The 22800-nt window shown below is 44.8% G+C and overlaps 1 protein-coding gene across 1 annotated transcript; it reads right to left on the bottom strand.

Annotated features, from left to right (window-relative positions):
* Window positions 1-5866: 5866 nt before the first annotated feature.
* LOC133918894 (pathogenesis-related thaumatin-like protein 3.5) lies at window positions 5867-8089 on the bottom strand. The gene is made up of 3 exons (XM_062363008.1): window positions 7913-8089; window positions 7100-7793; window positions 5867-6458 (listed from the first exon to the last, which is right to left on the bottom strand). Exons 1-3 carry the CDS (start codon window positions 7977-7979, stop codon window positions 6290-6292), a joined length of 930 nt encoding a protein of 309 aa, XP_062218992.1. The 5' UTR covers window positions 7980-8089; the 3' UTR covers window positions 5867-6289.
* Between the last annotated feature and the right edge of the window lie 14711 nt (window positions 8090-22800).

The following is a 22800-nucleotide window of genomic DNA, read 5'->3' as shown; positions in this document are numbered from 1 at the left end:
CATATCCTTACAGGCGTTCCCCCTCATCAACGTTTGCACGGTTTTGCCCCATATTCACAGGTAACTAAAATCAAATACATAATCCATAGCATGCTTAATCTATTTTTAGTCTATGTAATGTGGTTGACTTGCAGGTATATACGTAAGGGCCAATCGGGTGGCAACTTATGGGCAGATCCCTTAGTGCCATACATCTCAGCGTGGGCCCATGCACTGGTCGACCGATGGAGGCCTGAGACCCACACTTTCCACCTCCCCTGCGGTGAGATGTCTCTGGCGTTGCATGACGTAGCCTACCTATTAGGCTTACCTTTCGCCGGAGCCACCGTTGGAGTCGTCAACATGGATGCAGGCTGGATTAATGTCATGCTCGCGTAGTTCGTCCCAGTTCAACGGACGGATGACGCACCCACCTACGTGCCCGAGTTCCTGTCAGATTCGTGAGGCCCCAGGAAGTAGTGGATCTTCTAGTTCTAGGTACCTTGCAATTTACCTTCTCATTTACTTTACAATTTTCAAGATATTTTACTCATCATGATTTGCTTTACTTCAAGCCTACATACATCCACCTCGAAGTCGGTGTGTACTTGATCGCGAGGCACTTGGAGGCCTACCTTCTTTGCTTGTTCGGCTAGGTTATGTTCACTAGCGGCCAAGGCCACCTAATGTCGAGGACGTTTCTTCCGTACGTGAGGGGGATCGCAGATGCAGAGCAAAGACGATGTCACCAAGTTCAGCTAGGCCTCAGCTATCCTAGCGTTGACATATCGAGCCTTATGCGATGTGTGCATGAAGAAGGAGCCAATGCCCACATTTGCTGGGTGCCCACTCCTACTGCAATCGTGGTTGTATGAACGATTCATGATCGGTCGACCCATTGTGGACCACTTCCCGTACCCTGATGAATGGTATGAGAAACCTGAGGAGGACGGGCCCACCATAGGCTCATTGTGGTGTGATGTCTCTGCTTTACTTGCCACATGTTTTATGTCTGGTTTATTACTATTTTTCTCCATAACCACACTGGGCGCATGAGCAGGTCCACAACACGTATGAGCTTTTTAGGTCGCAGTTTGACCATCCGTGTCCTGAGAACGTGGTCTGGACCCCCCCTACAACCACTTGATGATACAACACCGTGCGCCTTTCAATCTGTCTCCATTGTGTAGTTGCGAGGAGGACTACTGGCTTATAAAGAAGCCGCTCATCTTTGACATCAACATCGAGGAGTACTCACCCCACCACGTGATGAGGCAGTTCAGATCCTTACAGGCGTTCCCCCTCATCAACGTTTGCACGGTTTTGCCACATATTCACAGGTAACTAAAATCAAATACATAATCCATAGCATGCTTAATCTATTTTTAGTCTATGTAATGTGGTTGACTTGCAGGTATATACGTAAGGGCCAATCGGGTGGCAACTTATGGGCAGATCCCTTAGTGCCATACATCTTAGCATGGGCCCATGCCCTTGAGGATGTCATCGAGGAGCGTCATCCTTTCACCGACCTGGGCTTTGAGGAGTGCCTGCAGTGGTACATCCCTTGTACACATACACAGGTCACCTACACCCAAGGTAATGTGCAGCCGCACGTCGCTTCGACTACGGAGGCCTACCCAGTCCCTTGGGATGAGGATGCTGCATTAGCGGTATGTTTAATTAACATATCTTTTTATCATCATATAATCTCATATGAACCGCTATGAACTGAAATTCCCATTTCATGTTTGTTTCAACATGCCGATATTATATATGATATCCATTGGGACGCGGATGGTGCCATGGGATGCCTCAGGCGAGGGATTCGGTTTTAATGCGGCAGATGTAGTGGGATTTGTGAAGCGGGTTTTCAATAAGACCGCCCGGGCCATGAAGCTTACCTCATACAGATCCACCACAACCATCACCGGTGCTCCTTCTAGGTCCAGTGGAGTCCATGTAGAGTCGCCTAGGAGGTCTGATGTGCAAAGACCATCACCGGGACCGACATCCGCACTGCCGCCTCGACCATGGCCTCCAGGGCCGGTAACAACAGATACGTATTTTTCATACGCGCGACATTTAGCGATATCATTTTGTTACTGATGTAGTAATTTCACAATTATATTAGGTGCACATACACAAATTATATTAGGTATGCATTTGAGGGAAGAGATCCTTCAGGCATGCCTTGTTGAGGTCAGTGAAGTCGACACCATTCCTCAACTTATCATTAGGCTTTTGGACCATGACAGGGTTAATCAACCATTTCGGGTACTGCACTCTCGGATGAAGCTTGCTTCCAGGAGCTTGCTGATCTCCTCATGAAGGGATTCCTTTCAGTCAGGTACGAACCAATGGGCCTTTTGCTTGACTGGTCACTCGTCAGGTTGCATAGACAACTTGTGCTCGATCATGTCCCTATGGACTCTGGGCATATTAAACAAACTCAAAGAAAAGACATCCGCATTTGTCTAGAGGAAAGTGATGAGCGCGAGTTCCTATTTGGGGTCTAGACTGACCCCTATATGGACCGTCATAGATGGGTCAACGTCATCTAGGCAAACTTCCTTGAGCCGATCGTTGGGATTGGTGACAACATGGGCATTCACCGGGCGACCACTAGGTCCGGTGCTCTCGGGCTGTTACCCGAGAGTTAGCTCAACCATGTGGAGGCTTCTCTTATTGTAGTGCAGGGTCATCTTTGGATTGCCTAAAATAATGATGGCTCCTTTGGGACCAGGGATCTTGACTGTCTGGTATGCATAGTGGGCGATGGCCATGAACTAGGCCATCGCTGGTCGCCCCAAGAACGTGTTGTAAGTGGTCCCAAAGTCCGCCACATCGAACAGGACCTTCTCGGTCTTGAAGTTACTCGGCAAGCCGAAGGTGATGGGTAGCTTGATCTTCCCTAGTGGCTTGGCTAAAGAGCCAGGGGTGATTCCAAAGAAGAGAGGAGATTGTTTCAACACACTCCTTGTGATATGCAAGGCATCCAGTACGTCAGCAAAGAGGAGGTTGATGGAGTGCCTCCATCGACCAGCACACACCCATTTGGAGATTATGCACTATGGGCTCGACCGCGATGTGGGGTGTTCCGCCTGGCTGAAGGTGAGGGGTACCTCAGATCACTTCAGGTGCGGACTTGGGTCGGCATGGTCGCACATACCTCGCGGACCACCAACTTGAACTCTATATTTGAGGAATATGTTGCAGCGCCCCCAAAGATATGGTGGATCTTGTGCTCACCTGTTGGAAGCACAGAGCCGACTAGTGGTGGTTAGCCCCATCCTTGCCATCATCATTGCACTTGGTCTTGTGTTCCCCTAGCTACTGGTCGATGATGCCTCGCATGACCTTGCATTCGGCCAAGTCGTGGGTGTCGGTACAGTGGATCGGGCAGTAGCCTCTGCCCTTGTTCCCATCCTTCTTCTCGAATCATTGATGTTGTTGGCTGGTTTGCTCGACAGCCATGACATAGGGCAATCTAGCCTTGCGCTTATTTTTCTTTTTCTCCTTCCAGTCGACTCCTTTGGAAGAGGCAGCTTGGTTGGAGATTAGCTACGGCTTCACACTGATTCTATGCTCTCGGGCTTCTGCGGCTTGCACGCATTTGTTTGCGAGCACAAAGAGCTCAATGGTGCTTCAGACTTCCTTGGTGCTAGCTTTTCGACCATCTTCTGATGTCTGACCCCCTTCGGAATGCTATGACCATGGACTCGCTTGTGATCTTTGGAATGGTATTCGGTGAAATGTCAGATGTAGTCTCACAACAGCTTGCCATGCCACTGCCTGATCTGATACAAGTCATCCTCGACCCTTGGTCGGGGGTAGGTCCCCTGGAGTTGGTCATGAAATAGTCCCATAAGTCTTCCCAAGACTGAGCCGACTTACAAGGGAGGTTCATCAGCCAGGGTCATGATGAATCGGCCAGGGCGATCAGGAACTAGATTGCTATGACCTTCCCATCGCCTCCCGCGGCCTTCACCATGGTGGTGTAGATCTGCAAGAACTCCTATGGGTTAGTCAAGTCATCATATTTTTTGGCTAGGACCGATCGAAACTTTTTTGGCCAGCGCATCTCTCATAGCCTGGCAGAGAAAGTGCTGCACCCAGTCCCGTAATGGAGAGTCGCTTGCCGTTGGGCAGCTGTATAAGCTCGGGGAGAGAACTGACGGTCTCATGAACCTGGCGAGGGGACGGATGAGTCTGACACCTTCCCGCAAGGGTAAGGTGAGTGATAGAGCCGCTAGCCATTTTCTTGCTCTTGTCAAGCATGGTCTTCTATTTTCAGGTGGCCCTCTGGCCCCGGATTACATCACGGAGGTTGCGGTGGCGAAGCGAGTCGTGCATGTCAGTAGGTTGACTGTCCCGGTATGGTGGGGGTCTCCTCATACTCCAAGCCACTGAGGGAGCTTGGGTTTCCTCCTGTCGCAAAGCCCACTACAAACCCTATTGGCCACCATCCCGACCATCCCTTATGGTGGACAAGGTGGTGGCTGCCACGGTCCGGTGCCAGGCGGTCTTTATCAAGAGAGCGAGATCGCATTGCCATGGTGCTACCACCATTGGTACCGCCACCGGCTGGAGGCTAAGAAGTAATAACGCATTATGCAAGTTTTGCGCGGGGGTCATGGCCTCGTAGTTGAGCTGCTGACTATGGAGCGCAGTGCGACATCATGAGGGGGATCCCCCAGCGCTCGCGTTCCGCGTGTGGTGCGATGACCTTGAAGATGACTCCGCCAAGGTCTCAACCTCATGCGCGCATTCCACCAGGTGGTGTTGATGTTACTGGAGCAATATAGGACCATCTTCATGCCTGGCGCTGAGCTGGTTTCCCTCTTAGCCTTCGACCTGGGGCTCACCTACGGATCCCATGGCACGAGCATCACTGTTGCTCCCCCACTTCAGGAACCACCATGCAAACTTCATGTTTGGTGTCCGAGCATGTCTAAGTCATACCCTATGATGAAAACCTCACGACGGCCGAGGTCCTTGGAACGGGACTCCATAGCTGTCATGGATCCGAATGTGGGTAGCCCAATCATTGCCTTCAAACTTGCAAAAAATGTAAAACAACACGCCCTACATAGCGTGCCAACTGTCGAACGATAATCCCTGACAATAAATCTATGGTATACTGGATGACGGGTGCGTTGATCTATATTTCTTGTAGGGGTATAACATGCCGGACTCAAGAACACAAGGATTCATCCAAGCTCAAGCATCCCGTGGGATAATAGCCCTACGTCCTATGTATTGTCTTATGAATTAGGTGAACTTGTTATAAAGTGTGTTCTGTCCGTCTGCAAGCCGGATCTTCATCCCTTTATATACCAGGGAAAAGATGTTCATACAAATGGACCGTGCCAAAACAGGTGACAGACCTACGCCTGAGGAAGCCTAGCTATACCTAGCTCATCACCGAACACCGTCACGCTCACACGTCAGACCATCCTGTGGCACTAAATGATACAGGACGGGTCATTGTAACACCATACCACCCCATGACCATGCTTCACCGAAAGAGAGTTCCTTGGGAAGGATATTACTCAAGTGGGCATCATTAAATGAGACTTGACTGGTTAGGTGAGTACCTGCACTGCAACCAGCAAGGGCCGGTTGCATGATTTTGCTCTGTGACCTAGGGACTAGTCTCACGAGGCTTGCCCTGGTCGTACGATGAAACCGTGGTCTTGATAATACCTACTACTGGCTGACATTTGGCGGTGTGGAGCCCGTCTCGTGGGGCACCCCTTATCTATTACACCGACACGACTTATGTCTGGTTGCTTGGACATGTGTCCTTCACAAGGTCCTCTGTCTCCGTACATATATGGAGGCTGCAATGTGGCCTTTGGACTATTTTTGGAGTAAGATTATGTTATCCTTAGATATGAACTTTCATATTTACGGGATATTCTAGTACATGCAGGTAGTTTCCATATGTTTAGGGATTTCTTTCTGAGTACAAATATATGCTCTGAGAATATAGAAAATACTAAGATCTAGATGAGTATAAGATATTAATATACGGTAGTTTTACGCTACTCATCGTCACCAAGATTATTTCGTATCGTAAGTATCCACTCTAGTTGAATAAATAAATTCATCTTCTCAATAATATCCTTAAAAAAGATAATCTAGCTACTCAAATGTATTCTATAGAAGTCTGAAATACCTAAAAGAATTATGAATTTTCTAGGCATCTAGATGAAGTTCTGAACTACGCCAGTCGATTCCATGTGTGCCCGTGTCAATCTCAGTGTCCGTTGGTCCGTGTGCACATGTTTCCGTCATCAGGAACTCAGTAGAACGCGCGTGCGAGCGCAAGGAAGACGACGCCGAGGAGGACAAGCAGAGACGGCGGCCGCACTGCCCAGGCGGCGCAGACCTGGTCGCCGCCGAGGTACACCATGGTGTCGTTGATGAGCGGCAGCCCCGGCGCCTTCGAGTTCGGGCTGGACGACTTCACGCTGCAGTCAGGAATCGCAAAAATGTTATTGTGATGTCAGCCTCGGCAGTTCGGATATAAAAACCATGCATGCGTAGACTAGCGTAGCGTTTGGTGATGCACGCAAGGACAAGAGACGGGCCAACTAGCGGACTTGCTTCGTCGTGGAGCCCAAGACGGCGACGGCCGGCTAGCCCTTGGAGCCTCGCGAGAAGCCGACTTACCGGGGGAGCGCATGCATTTGGAACGGGTCGGCAGCGTGCGGTACACATGTATTTGCCCATGTTTTTGGTGCTAGAATAATACCACAGCGAGTGGGCATCATCGTGCTCGTGCCACCGAATTGACGGACGCGGTTGGGCTGGCTCGCTCAGAGGTAGCCCGGAGCCGAGGCTGGCTCTGGGAAAACGGTCAATCACTACAGACCAAAAGCTTAAAGGTTCTTTCCTTTAGATTTCGTATAAACAATTAGCAATGGATACGTCGCTTTATTTAATTAGGTTTGATTGACACGATTAGGCTAATCCGTTCGTTGGTCTACCAAGCTAGTATGATCAACTTAATTAGCACTCCAGAAAAATCTAATTTATCTTTCACGTCTCGCGACGCATGCCACAAAAACGACTCAAAAATTACTAAAGGGTGTTACTTATTAACGTGTACCTGGTTGTGCTGGGGCAGAAGGTGATGGTGTAGGCGGTATCGCCGCCGGGGCAGGTGAAGGTGGAGGTGGCGTCATCGTACGCGTAGCTGTACGCCCTCGGGCACGCGTTCTTGAAGAACTGCGAGTACGCCGACGGCCGGCACGTGTTCGGGTTCCCGTACTCGCCGCTGCAACAGTACTGCGCCGACCCGAACGCCTCACACGCGCTCTTGCACGCCACGCCGCCGCCGGCCGACGTCACCCGGAGGTCGGTAGGGCACGCGCCGTTCAGGTCCACCATGCACCCAGTCAGCGCGCAGTTCCCTCCCGGGGACGCGCCCTGCGGTGCCACGAGCATCGGGAGGTTGTACCCGTCCACGAGGCTCACGTCGTAGAAGTCCATGCCGCCACTGCCATCGAGCGTGAACTCCGCAAGCGTCGCTGGCGGCGCGGCCCCGCCTCCCGCGCAGTCCAGACGGCCGGAGCCGCAGTCTCCCGTGACGCAGCTGAACTTGCCGCTGCTGTCCGTAGAGCAGAGGGTCCGGCCCCAGAGACGTCCTGACCACCCCGCCGGCGCTGACATGGTGTGCGACTGCCCCGGCGCGAGCTGAAAGCCCGTGCTGTCCAACCCCGCCGAACCGGCGCCGGACAGGATCCCTGGCCACACCGTGTACCGGCAGTTGTTGGTCATAGTGAACGACTTGGACCAAACACCTGATTGGCGGACCAAATAGTACAACGTTAGTTAGCACTGTACGGCAACTTAACAGAGGGATTCTAGATTCTTTTGGACATGCATCATGATTCATGCATAGATACGATCGGCTGCTTACCGCTAACGGAGACGGCTAGGACGACGAAGAATGCGACAAGAGCTCGGCATGCCGCCGTCGTCGCCATTGCGGTGAGACGAGTACGATACCCGTTTGGTGACGGCGGTTTGCAACAGCGGTTCGCGGCCGACAGGTGTGGTTATGGGGAGAGACGTGAGCTTTGGTAATGTGAGCCGAGGGCGCGCCACGAGCGATATATAAGCGAGCGCGCCAAATTTGGCTTGTCACCTACCATTCAAGATATCGTTCTTTATTCCATATTGACTGCTCTTCCAACTTTCCTACCTGCGGTGTCAGCCCGTCTGACTAGTCTTAGGGATGAGGCAATAATAGGTAACTTAGGCCCCGTTTAGTAAGGAAAATCGAAACCGATTATCCTCTGAATTGGTCCCAGCAATTTAAACGGAAGAAAATTCTATAGAATCCGATCTTATAGAAAAATTCCTCTTGTACATACCATATGTCCCTTCCTTACTTTTAGTTATACGTGTCAGCTGTTGAATCAGGGGAGTACAACAAGATCAGGATTTCGTAAGGATTTTTCGGTGAAGAGTCTCATAGAATTTACTTCCAATCTAAACGGTATAACTCCAGACGATTCTAAGCCAAAAGATTAGGAGAAACGGTCTGAAATTGCAAAACGGCCTTGAGGGTGGTTCATGGGAGAAACAAGCAGCGAGTTCCCAACATGTCCGTGAGCTCTACCACCACTATCGCTTCCCACCGCCATCTGAGCTCCTCTCCTTATCCTTTCTCCCTCACTCGATCGAGAGCCCTAACCCGATAAGACCCACATACCTAAGCCTCATCCTTCGCAATCGCCTCCACCTGAGATGGATCCAGCCGCCTTTGCCCTATTTTACCGGAGTCCCACCGCCCCTCTTGCCGCTAGCTGCCATCGTCGCCCCTCTCCCTCATCCCCTCTATCTCACGATCTCTCATCCTCTTGATCTGTCTACAACCCAGTCAAATTAGTGCCACCGATGCCTTATCTTCTCATGCGGCTGACAGGTGGGCCTGGCTCTCTTTGCCTCCTTCTCTCTCATGCCATTAAAATCATTTAAATTTGTTGAAACACTTTAAAATGCATAATAAAAAAATATAACTCCAAATGATATGAAACCAATTTTATTGGTTTTGATTGACATGCTCTACATGTTAAAATTACTAATAACCATAAAATACTCACTAAAAAAATAGCAAATTGTGATAAGGGTAAATTAATCAATTGCACCACCATCCTCTTCTTCAACAAACCGAATCAAACCAGCTACCAAACAATTTCCAGATGTGATTCTGATTTACTAGAGAAACATTTCAAGAGAAATACGAAATCAAAACGTTTCTAGAAAATTCTGGATCACTACCAAATGAGCCCTTACCTGCTTGAGCCGTGCAGAGGTGAGAGATGAGGAAGTATATCTCTTGAAAGATAGCATGAGGCGATCTATCCACCGATCTGTCCATCTCATTATATGACCCATCGGGATTAGGGAAGGGCGTTCAGAGTGTTAGAACTCAAATGAGCAGTATAGTAGAATGTTTTCATGTATCCATTCCATTGATTAGGAGGTGATTATATACAAGATGAACTATCTTTGGGGAGACATCTCCTCACCAAAGGACACAACTAATAACTACAATTAGCAGTTATGCTAATTGATCATAACTCTTAATACTCCCTCTTGATCAATTTCACCATCTGTATATAATGAAAACTCCTCCAAAATTTATGAGAAAAATATGAGTATGATATGCCATCGAAAACTCCTTAAAAATCCAGTAGGAAAAATTTAGGAGAAAATGATATGGCATATATGGTTGTATTGATATTACCTTATTAAAACTATATATGAGAAACCATGATAAGAAAAACTTATAAAGGAAAAGAGTACAATATGTATGATCTAAATGATTATGAATATGTTATAATCTAGGAGTTTACTCCTCATGAACTCTGCAATTCTCAAAGTAATACCATACCAGTTCCATGAAAGTATTTCTGGAATATAGATGTTGGTAAGGACCTTGTGAATAAATCTGATAGATTAGTATATGACTTTGTTTGCAATATATCTTGTGGCAATATGCTCTGTGATATTGCATTTTATATAACATATATGCATTTGAGCAATACAAATAATATTATCTTGATAGATAATTGTGGGATGTTATGATAAATCTATACCACTTGATCATTGAATATAGTTAATCATTATGTGAAGTGATGCTTCATATAATGTAATTATTTCAGAATGATCAATTAAAGTAGCAACTAAAGTTTAATTTTCTTTTGATGACTTCCATGATAAGGTTGTACCACCTTGTAGAAAAAATAGAACCGGTTTATGATCTTGCATTATGAGGATCAGACAATTTGTCATCATCGGCATATCCTACTATGATAATGTCCCGATTTTTTGTTAGAACAAACCAAGATCTTTTATACCTTGGAGATATCTGAAGATATTCATAAGCTAATCATGTATCATTTTTGTTAGAGCTGCACTGTATCTAGCCAATAACTCGGCAGCAAATGCAAAGTTAGGTCTAGTGCAATTTGCAAGATATTTGAGTGCTCCAATCATACTAAGATATGGAACTTCATGTCCCAATATCACCTCATCATCACCTCTACGTCTAAATGAATGTTATTCCATATCAAGGGATCGAATGACTATAGCTATTTTTGATGGGATTCCTAACAGAAGGTGTTCAAGTTGTAGATTTAGGCAAAAAATTGGTTTTACCCAAGTCTTTCATCTCAAACTCCATCTTAAGATGATTGTTTTTCACTTCTATATGTTGTGTAGATCTAACATATAATGAGATGATATAAAATCCAGTTGAGGGTTTCTTATGAACACGCATGGGGAATCATCATCATTTGAGTAACCCTTATGTAGAAGGAACTTAATCAGTCGGTTGTAGCATATTTTGTCCGATTGATTTAAGTCATAGAGTGACTTTTTAGTTTCACACCATACATGTTGTGATTTGCTTTTGGATTCGAAATTTTAAGCTCTACAAAGACTTTCATATAGATATCCGAATCTAGTGACCCATATAAGTATATTGTCACTATATTTATCAACTGCATGAATAAATCTATTTGTACTGCCAAAATACTAGGTATCGGAACTTAATTCCATACAACTTGATAGTATGTTTTCATCGAAATCGATCCTAGATCTCTTCATGAACCCTTGTGCTACAAACCTCGCTTTGTACCTCACCACCTTATTCTTTTGAATAAATAAAGCCATTTTTTATTCTAGAGGGAAGTCATAATGAAGAGTAGGTATTCTTGAGGTAAATACTTATATTTTGTTAAGCGAGTGCAATTCTACTTTAATTGCTTCCTTCTAGCTGATCCAATCCGAGCACTAGAGGCACTCTGCCATAGCCATGGATTTTGGTCTGAATCTAGTTGATGGTCTTTGGCAATTTTTGAGGAGAAATATATGTCAATAATTATAGTCTTTCTATTGTATGATTCATGAGAATCAATATTGTTTGTGGGTATTTTATTAACCCATTTAACTCCTTGTGATTTCCCATAACAATAGAGTAGGGTGTTCCGATGTCCCATCATATAAATTTGTGCACACATTTGTGCTGGGATCTAGATATAGAGTATCTATTAGATGTCTTCCAACAATAAGTTGAATTTCATTTATTGATTTATAAGATATCTTCCTTTGCTACTACAAGTTCTTGAGAAGCATTATTTGTGACCAAATTTCTCCCCCTCTTATTTTAATTTGGGAGATGAGTGGTTTTATGAGGTATCCCCACTCTTATTGGTACATTGACCGTAGGGATTAGTGACACCATTGCGATCAGTAAATGTATTTAGCAAATTATTTACAAAGTGTTGCAAATTTATGATTCTCTGAACTTTTTGTTCAGATTCTTTAGTACATGGATCTAAGAATTGAAGGCATTCTTTTGTGTACATATCTCCCCCTAATATCGGTGTAATAGTCCTTATCAAAATGTAATCAGCATACTAGGCTGTGTCTAAATCTCTGGTTAGGAGCTCGAGGTATTATATCATTGACATAGAATTATACCTCATATAGATTCCCAATTTCATATGGGGCCCATTAATGTACACTGTAGTGGTGATATCGTTACATATAGAGCGTAATCGAATTTTTGCAGATGGGAAATACTTGTTTGATTTCCATGTACTAATTGCAATGGGGAATTTGCATGATATGCAGTTGGTAGCATTTGGATCAAATTCGTAGCATGTAATACATCATGGTTCCAACAACAGGTTATTAAATTGCAATTATGTTAGGAGTGGTCATGCAATTAATTTAACTCGCTTGATAAGAAATTCAATGAGACCATTTTGAGTATGGACATAAGGTATTTAATACTCTAGATTGATACCTAGAGACATACAATAAGCATTGAATGCTTGTGAAGTAAATTCCACAGTATTATCCATTCAAATGGAGTTCATCTTGTGTCCAGGATAATCGACTCTTAATTTGATAAACATGGTTCCTCGTGGAGGATAGATATACAGGCGATCATCTTGTAGGTGCTTTGTGGAGCATCATAAATTACCATAATGGTTCAGATAATGGCTGAATGAGACCTTTAATTTGTTCAAGGAAATTAATTTTCTCATGTTTAATTTTAAGGTAAGAGGCCCTCAAAATTAATTTCCATGTGGCATAAGAGGTGCACACAAAATCTGATAATTTTAGAAATTTTGCAACATTTATGTTGTGACCAATAGAATTTTCAATAATTTTTCATCATCATCTGGCAAAGGAAAGCATGCAAAATATTTAATTTTCTATATTTTAAAAAATTATTTTGTACGCAATATGTGGTATGAGATTAATGTATGTATAATACAATCTAGATGATAGGGAAATTTTTCTCAAGCATTCAATGCTTGTCATATCCGTTGGATCTATTGAGAAATAAATATTCATCACCATTCTCAGTTTGACTTTCCACATAAAAACCTTTAGACTGATGTGTTTATAAATGAGTAAGGTACGAATTGAATGAGGATACTACAGTGCATCCTAGGTCACAAAGTGTGTACCCATAGGTAGAATAATTGTGGCTCAATCTAAACCCACAATTAATGCATCACATTATGTTGTGCAGCCCCAACGAAGATCATGTTGATTGATCTCTCCAGGGGCGGCGAAAGCGATTTAATATATATATAGCCTGCCAAGGCTAATGTGAACACATGACTAATATGAATGTATAACTAATGTGAATCAATAATGTGAATGAGTGAGGTAATCAAAGAATCAGTTTAATAGTGATGTGTGGTCAGGGGAGATGCATTGACCTGAGAGTGATGCTGCCAGCGTCATAGGATGATAAAGATGCTGCGCGGGATGAAGCTGTCGTTTGATCAGAACATCGTTGTAGGAAAACTAGGGGAAGTATGTCTTCTGCATTAGGGTTTGCATCTTTTGGTATGTTCTCATGTCGTATGTCTCTAATAGGATGGTAAACTCGGGTCTTAGTCCTATGCCCCTAGTTATCGAAATATAGTTGCAGATGAAGAAAATAAAACTAAGAAGATTTCATCTTCTCTTCTTTCTCCTCTAACTCCCTCTTCTTTTTCCTCTCTTTTCTTCTTACCCATCCTTTTCTCCCCCTCTCTTCTCTCAATGAACACCAGCAGTTGGGGGAGGCTGGATCGACCATTGTCGGTAGAGATCAGGTTGGTAGCCGTAGTAGGTGTAGGATTTATGTCTTTCTCTCGTTACCTTTTTTTTTTTTTCCCTGTTCCCAAAACTCAAGTGTAAGACTCTAAATTTTCTGTTTTGCTGAAATGAAAATGGAAAACCCGATTCGGAAAACAATATTATATACACACACAATTCTTCAAATGCGACACACAAAAGGCGTGTACGAAGAGGCCAGCGGAGCTGGTTCAATAGCGTCGCAAGGATCCGAAGAGCCCTGCATTACACCAAAATATTTGGTCAGTATCGGTTCAAAATTGTTATTAGTAGCGAGTATTGAATCGACACTAATTAGCTCGATACTGATAGTCACTGACTATAAGCGTCAGGTATAGAATCAGCACTGAAAATCACTATGACTACTAGCCGGCACTGATAGTCAGTCTCGATTTAACGTTTTTCCGGCCGAAAAATGTTTCAATTATTTTTTTTTTACCAGAGGCTACCCAACTGACCGCACCTAATATTCACAAAGTCACGGGATATTCGCTCACATGCGGCAACCAAGACTCGAACTCAAAACCTCACACCCTGTATGCACGCATGACCTCTAACCATCTCAGCTATCGTCCGGTCATGAGTATAGTAGCAAAATAAATCATTTTGACATCTTATGATCGAAAGTTTAAATAGCTATTTAGATATCTAAATGATCTCAAATAAAAAAGTGATCAACTACAAAGTTATAGATCTCGTCGAGGGCTACAATTTTCATATAAAGTTTTTCTCCATTCGACTTTGTGTGAAAAAGTTATAAATTTTTTAATGTGAGATATCATCGACCACTAGTGTAACTTTATTATAATTATTTGAGCATTTAAATAGCCTCAAATTAAAAAATTTAACTACAAAATTATAGATCTCATCGCATATAAAGTTTTTCCCATCTGATTTCTTGTGAAAAAGTTATAAACTTTTTAAGATGAGCTATGACAGTATCAATCATCAGTGTCGGTTCATAGCTAGAACCGGTACTGATACTGATTATCAGTGTCGGTTCCAGCCAAGAACCAACACTGATAATGATTATCAGTGTCGGTTCTTATCTCCTCAGCTATTGTTCGCGCGGGAGAGTTTAAGAACTGACATTTTTAGTGTCGATTACTATGGATCCAACACTGATAAGACGTTTTATATATAGTATTCTGTAGTAACGATAGGCCGTACGTTACGGAGAAAGGATAAATGAAAGTGGACATACGTATGTACTGTTGGAACTTTACTTACAACTCATAGGTGTGCATTGGCAGGTATATAAAGTTGTAGTTTATGACGTTACTTTTGCGAAAGAGTTTATGACGTTGTTACATTAATTGATCAGTATTAGTTAACTCTAGTGCTCCACTGGTCCATAAATTGTTCCACTATATACGTAGTTCATTGCCGGGTGTTCCAATAGTTCACTCGACTCTGTTCCAGGAGTCAGCACCATTATTATATTGGTTCCTAGTGGCATTTCGCTTGTGCAATATGCAGTGTTTAAATAGTTTTAAAACAATGTTTCATTAGTTCACGGGCATTGTTCCACTATTCCACAATGAACATGTAACCTGTAATCTTGGTTCTATTTCAAAGATCGTATCGCAAGATTATGACGATAGATCATTCAAAAGAAAAACATAACGGTTAGAACTAATTGAAAATTATATAAAAAAAGGGTCATGGTGAAAGGAATTAGAAGAGTATAAACGAAATTCAAAACTCATATAAAAAGAAAGAGGGAAGAAAGAAGAAAATAGAGTCAAAAATAATTTGAAGATTAAGAAAACAATGAAAAACTGAAATAAATTACGAAGATACTAGGCACCCAATCTCGAGCCCAAGGCTTGGGTCGGGCACGTCTGCAGTCCTACACCTTCCACACGTACGTTCATCAATTCACATCATTACAAGATACACATCAATACTATTGTTAGGATACCTCAGCCCTTGTCATCATAATGTATTTCTGATTCACACAGATCCAATGAGGAATATTGTAGATACATAAAGTTATGGACTAAATTATCTGATGACTGTTTAAGTTACCGAAAGGATTTATCTCATCTGTACTCAACCCAAACCGTATACCACATATCATATGTAAAGTGCTTCATATATTTTTCTATCGATATTTCCCCACTAAGACTTATCAGTGTGGTATCTTAGCATTTCATCTTTCTTACACTCTTCAGTGTGCCATTGCATCAATTTAGTGTCTTTTGTTCATAAATTAGAACTTCAACTAGGGAATTATAGGAAAATACCAAAAAACCTTAGTAGGGGGTCTTTTCTTCTTATGTTTCACCCTAACATCATCGTTGTGTTGTAACGTGATGTTTTGCACACCAGACACACATCCAAATTTGCATACTCTTTTTTATATAGGATATAGTCATTTGAATATGCATGTGCTTTTTGTACTTCCAATCTCATTAGGTAGATAGCATGCTTGGCTTGGTATATGGTTTCAGGAAGCACGTTTCTCTTTGGAAACATCTTGTACAGACGTAACACCTCTGTGAAGCTCTTATCAGACTAACTGTTAATTGCCTTCAATTGCAGCAGTGAAATCATGATATGCTACTTTGTATGCTCCTTCTTATTGTAGCTTAGGGAAAATGGTGTTTTAGAGTCCTATACCATATGTTAGAACATTTGATATTGTCTTTCAACGGTAAAGTCTCACTCTCCATCACGCAACATTTGATCCAGATCATCTTCGTCATTGTCGACCAACCTATTTGTACTACAATAATATCCGGTGTCAACCGACATATTATTTTCTTCATCTTTTTTGACAATGTTTTTCCCTTCCTGTATAATCTGATATTTATCGTGTTCGGTCCAATAGTTATATTCAAGCTCAAAACCACTTCAAATCAAGTGTGAATGGATCTGCTCTATGGTAGAAAATGGTTTCCCGTTCTTGCAATCAACGAATAGACAACATACGTAGTTTGACTTGTACTCCATAGCCATTCTCATAAAAGAAGTCACACCGTTAATAAACTATAAGGAACAACAATATGTATTCACTACTATAGAACTGAGCTTATATATCGGCCTATCACTACTGGTTCCTCATAGGTCAGCAGTGATGGGGCATCACTACCTGTTCATAAGCCACGTGGGAAGAATCAATCATCATAGCTTATGAACCGCAGTTATAAGGGTCATCACTGTTGGCTGATGGATTGAGCCGGTAATGATACCAAGCACCCTCATCACTGCCAGTTTAATTCACTGGCCGGTAGTGATATATGTACATCACTGCCGACGGATTATATGAGCCGACAGTGATGTCCTCCTCTTCCCCACCTTTTTCTACCTCAAGCTAACAGAGTCATTTCAGAACTCTCTCCCTCACAAAATTTTCCATAGCAACAAACACTTCATCCCTTCTCCCGAATTGATTCCCCCACCACCCAGGCTCAATTTTGGTCAAGAAGGAGATTGAGATGAGGTCTCTCTAGCTATCCAAACAAAATCCCTTCTTTCCTCTCCATTTACTCATTTGCTTTTTCTTCATTTTTTAGGGCAAGTGAATTCTGGAGTTTTCCCCAACAGAAAACAAGTTTCTAGCAGGAGCCTCTTGAGCTCAAGTAAGTTGAAATCCCCAAGGTTAATCCTATATTTAGGATTTTAACTCAAAATATTACCTGAAAAACCAAAGTTAATCTTATCCCTATAGATACCCAAGCAAATCTTCAAGGTTGATCCTATTGAACCATAGGAATAAATTTAGAAGTCTACAATATAGAAACTTTAGGTATGAGCATACTTATTTTTTATTTTTAATGAATTAGAAAAATTAGCCATGATATTTAGGTATGTAGCAACATCCAGCTGTATTTTTTATTTTTATTTAGTTAGGAACCTCCAATATAGAAACTTTAGGTATGAGCATATTTATTTTTCATTTTTCAGGGATTGAATAATAAAGAAAATTTCTATGGATGGCACCAAGAAATACTCGTCGGAAGCAGATGCGAAAGCATACAGAAGGCAGCTCCTCCAACCCAGGCCAATTGCCGGTAGGAGATGGTTTGGTAATTTATTTGTTGTTGATGGCAAAATCTTGTAGATATTTTGAATTTGCATTTATAGTAATGATATAATTGTAAATGGACACAAGATGGATGTACAATGCGAGCTGTGCGAGCGTAGAGTATAAGAATGACGTGGAGGGTTTCCTGGTAGCAGTCGCAGCACACAAGTCAAATACATAGTCTCAATACATGTGTTAACCATGTGTCGATTGCGAGAACAAGAAGCAGTTCTCCACCACCTAGCATATACATTCCCATTTGATGCCAAGAGGCTTTATGCCTCGCTATACCCGTTTGACCGAGCACGATGAAGTTAAGATCGTAGAAGAAGGGCAATACATTGGAAGAGAAGACAAATACATGTGTACCGATGTTGGGGGGAAATAAACCAGCCTGGAGATAATGGTTGAAGACTACAATCCAGGTCCCTCCAGGGCCTTGATCTCCGAACCCTCAACTAAAGGCTCGACCTCCGAAGTCATCAGGTCCCTTCACGGTACCTCTTCGTACCTGCAAAGCCTTCCCTTGGCTTAACCGGCTTAGCCTCCCAAAGGCTCAGCCTCCCAAAACCCAGCCTCCTGAAGTCCGGCCCCCCAAGACCTCGGTCCCCTGAAGCCTCAGCCTCCTAAAGCCCCGGCCTTCCGAAGTCCTGCCTCCCAAAGCCTTCACCTCCTGAAGCCATGCCTCCCGAGGCCCCCCATCTCTAGCTGCTCAGACCGACTTCCCGGAGGCTACAAGGTGAGTCAGCAAGCCTTAAGAAAGATCTGTTGGAAGGGGAGCACCAGTCATGCTTTGCTTGCAAGGAAGTGATCGGCATTAAACGCCAAGGCTGGTGGACGCTGCTCTGACACTATGGTGTGATGGAGGCTATCCTGACACCCCTAACAGTGTGGCGCCAGGCCGCAATTGGCGACCGACTGGCCGTCTTCAGGGGGCAGGCACCATGATAGTTACTACGGTGGATATTTGTCTCCTAGATACGGTAGAAAGTAGTTATCCGGGATAAGACCCAGTAATTCGGTCAGGTCTCAGATATTTGTACATTATGATAACTTGTACACCAAGCTACGCACGGCCTTATAAATAGGGGCCATGGTCGCCTGGGAAAAGACACGAGCTAGACAGCAAAAAGACACAAAGGTAAAAACATACCAAGTCACGCTGTGATACTCCTCCCAGATCCACCCATTTTTTCTACCATCAATACATTTGTGATGTTCCTTCCTCTTAAACTTCGTCTCCAAGCTTAAGTCTCCTCCATAAAAGAAACTCTCGCCGTACTTGCTGGGGCAAGACGAACTCTTGCTCCAACAGCGCGCTGTCCGTGGGGACTCAAACATAGAAGTTCTAAGAGAGGTAGGAATCCACAAGGAAAACCACCAAAGTGCTAGCCAAAACCGCCATACCCACCGTTGCAAGCATGCAACCATATGCATGGCTGTCTCAGCCATACGCACCGTATGCATGCTCCAGCCCCGCTGCTGTGTCGGATGACGTTCCTTCGACCTTAGCCAACCCAGAACCCTGGGTTGGTACAGGAACTCCAAACAGCACGGAGGCCTTCCAGCCTCTGCGCGACGAAGACCTAGCTGCCTCAGGAGATGACGCGGTCGAAGCCACAGCCAAGCAAGCCGCCTTCCAGTGGTTTGGGCGGTCCAACCCAGGAGTGTTCCCACCTGGGCTTGGTCCCAAAGTATCCCCTTCGACAACACCTGGGATACCCCAAGCGAGCCAACATCTTTGGAAAGTCTGTCCACCAAGGGTCTTCCTTGGGCCCCTCAGGCGAAAGAGAGTTGCAAGGAGATGCAAGGATCTGGGGTGCGTGGACCCGCTAGCACCTTCGACGCCACCCTCGCAACATCAACCGGGCACAGGGAACCTGAAGCCCACATCATCTAGGGAGGCATAGTCAGAACCACTTCGGCTCCAAAAGCCAGTTCACCGGACAACCTCGACGGTCGCCCAAAGGGGAAGGAGACTTTGGGGAAACCACAGACTCCGACACACACTGCCTTTGGTAGTGACCCCAATGACAAATCCAAGCTCCGGTGCCCCCGGAGGCACATGGGTGCATCCTGCACGGACCAGGGCGCGGCCATAACACCAACGATTGTCGCACCCTCATGACTTTCCAGGAGGAATACCTTAGAAGGCAAGTAGAATACCTAGTCGTAGAAGGAGCTGGCGAAGGATGACATAGGGTTCGGAGGCCTGGGGCAAACTCCCGGGCAAATCCCCGACCCCTCAACCCTGCACTATCACTATCGACCCTACTAACAACAGTACCAAATCCAGAAATGAGAACTGAGTCGGGGACACGCTGTCGCTAGGCTCCGGACAGAATACCTCCAGATCCGAGTAGCGACTAAGGGTCGAGGGGGTCACGAACCACCTCTCCCTCCGACACGCCATCGCTAGGCTCCGGACGGAGTGCCTCCGGAGCTAAGGGTCGTGGCAATCGAGGACCACCTCTCCCGCCAAGCCTTCAACTACACCTCCAACATGCCGTCACCAGGCTCCGGACGGATTACCTTCGAGGTTGGGCAACGGCTAAGGGCTGAGGGGGTCAAGCACTGCCTCTCCCGGCCTAGCCACAGGCTTTGAGGCCTCCAAGCCTCACAATAGAGATCTTATTCCTACAGTGGTACGCCCACTATTAACTATCAGTAGTTTACCTAGTGATCCGTCTTTCATACAGCAAGGTTAGAGTATGTTGGAGGCCTCCAACCATATTGCTAGAAGTCTTTTGCAATAGATAGCCACTAGGTGGAAGTAGTAGAACTTAAGTTACATCCTCATTTAGCATGAATAGTTATATAACCTAGCTATGTTAGAATCAGCTTCTTATTACCAACAGTAGACTGTAAAACTTAGCTAGTATAACCATGCAAAATCCCTACACTCCCGCACACGCATCGTTCCTAAGTCGCCTAGGGGGCGAGTTTTCCCAGGTTTCCTGGAAGGCATTATGCAGCCTCAGAAGCGTAGTTTCCATGTATCAAGAGATTTTATTGATAGGCCGTGTTGCGGCGCCACCGTAGGACATCTTCGAGTGGCGTGACAAGCCCACGTACCGTGAACGTAGCATGCCTAGGTCACCTGGAAGGCAAGATTACCAAGATTTCTTGAAATGCATTGCGTAGTCTTGGTAGACAGTGAAGCCTACACACCGTGGGCACCGCTTATACCTAGGTCACCTGGAAGGCAGATTATGCCCAAGGTGCCCTGAAAGGCATTTGCATAGCCTCGGGTGTCGAAGCCACGCCCCGGGGGATGTCCACGGTAGCGGAGATGCAATGCCATGAGGAATGTTGTCGCAAGGAATCCTCGTTGCATGACATGCCTACACACTGCGGGCGTAGCATGCCTAGGTCACCTGGAAGGCAAGATTGCCTAGGTTTCCTAGAAGGTATTGTGTAGCCTCGATAGTGTGTAGATACCAATTATCAAGGGACTTCCTTGCTAATATAGTTGTGGCGCCCCCGAGGGATTTCTTCGGAGGCGTGACAAGCCCATGCACCAGTAAGCATTGCTTTCCTAAACCCAATGTCACCTGAAAAGGTTTCCCGGAGGGTAGGCTTTGTTCTAGTAGGTAGTGGAGCCCACACACCGCGGGCATAGCATGCCTAGGTCACCTGGAAAGCAAGACTACCTAGGTTTTCTGGAAGGTATCGTGTAGCCTCGATAGTGTGTGGACGCCGCATATCAGGGGATTGCCCTGATGTGAGGATGTGGTGCTCTGAGGAATGCTGTCGCAAGGAATCCTCGTTGCACGACATGCTTATATACCGCGAGCGCAGCATGCCTAGGTCACCGCTAAGGCATTAAGCCTAGGTTTCCTGGAAGGTATTGCATTGCTTCAGTCGTATAAATTCCACGCACCAGGGCACATCCTTGGTGGACAGCATTGCGGTGCACCCTGGGCGTTTCCTCGGGAGCACGATGAGCCTACACACCATGGGCGTAGCATGCCTAGGTTACCTGGAAGGCAAGACTGCCTAGGTTTCCTGGAAGGTATTGCGTAGCTCTGATAGTGTGTAAGGACTTCGGCATTAATACATGCCAAGGAGCCTTACAAAACCTCCAACAAAATAGAGAGTCTTATAAAACTTCCGACAAAACAGAGAGTCTTACAAAATCTCTGGCAAAAACGGAGAACCTTACACAACCTCTGACAAAAATGGAGAGTCTTACAAAACCTTCAACAGAAACGGAGAGTCTTACGAAACCTCTGACAAAATGGAGAGTGTTACAAAAAAAAACTCTGGAAAAAACGGAGAACCTTACAAAACCTCCAACAAAAATAGAGTCTTACAAAACCTCTAACAAAACGGAGAGTCTTACAAAACCTCTGGTAAAAACCGAGAACCTTACAAAACCTCTAACAAAACAGAGATCCCTACAAAACCTCCAACAGAAATGGTGAGCTTTACCTCTGCACAACAGAGAGCTTTACCAAACCTCCGGCAAAAATGGGGAGCTTTATCTCCGCACAATGGAGAGCTTTACCAAACCTCTGCACAACTGAGAGCTTTACCAAACCTTCGGCAAAAACGGAGAGCCTTATCAAACCTCCACACAATGGAGAGTTTTACCAAACCTCCACACAACGGAGAGCCTTACCAAACCTCCAGTAAAAACGGAGAGATTTACCAAACATCCGCACAACGGAGAGTTAACCAAACATCCACCAAAACGGAGAGACATCCAAAAACCCCCGCAATGGGGATGTTTTCCGAAAACTCCGCCGGACGGAAAAGTTTTGAAAGGAACTAACGGGAAGAGTACTCCGGCATCTTGAAGGCAAATGCCTTCGTGCCGAAGTGGTACAAAACCCGCTGGGCTCCAAAGGGCATAACCCACAGATCAAAGGGGTATAAAAATCCCCCTCCCTATAGGGAAAGGTATGACCCGCATGACTCAAACACATATGGTAAAAGGTAAAATCATTACCCTACCATCTCCTTTAAAGACACATTTCATAGATCATTTTATGGGCGTTATACTGACATTTAATAAAAGACACACTGCGTGGCATGGGAAACATAGTGAAACCCTTGACTGTCCAATGCAGAGGGCACAAATTCATTGCAGTAGCTAAGGGCCGAGGTGGTCG

This window comes from Phragmites australis, chromosome 5 (assembly GCF_958298935.1).
Source record: "Phragmites australis chromosome 5, lpPhrAust1.1, whole genome shotgun sequence".
NCBI classification, from domain to species: domain Eukaryota; kingdom Viridiplantae; phylum Streptophyta; class Magnoliopsida; order Poales; family Poaceae; genus Phragmites; species Phragmites australis.
Note: the sequence above shows the minus strand (reverse complement) of the source record. Positions and strands in the feature narration are given on the sequence as shown.

What these genes read in the sequence shown, in the direction of transcription:
- LOC133918894 (XM_062363008.1), bottom strand. Translation starts at nt 7,979, where the DNA reads ATGGCGACGACGGCGGCATGCCGAGCTCTTGTCGCATTCTTCGTCGTC. An exon ending in CCTAGCCGTCTCCGTTAGCG is followed by an intron (nt 7,794 to 7,912) that starts GTAAGCAGCCGA and finishes TCCGCCAATCAG; the next exon opens with GTGTTTGGTCCAAGTCGTTC. An exon ending in TTCTGCCCCAGCACAACCAG is followed by an intron (nt 6,459 to 7,099) that starts GTACACGTTAAT and finishes TCCTGACTGCAG; the next exon opens with CGTGAAGTCGTCCAGCCCGA.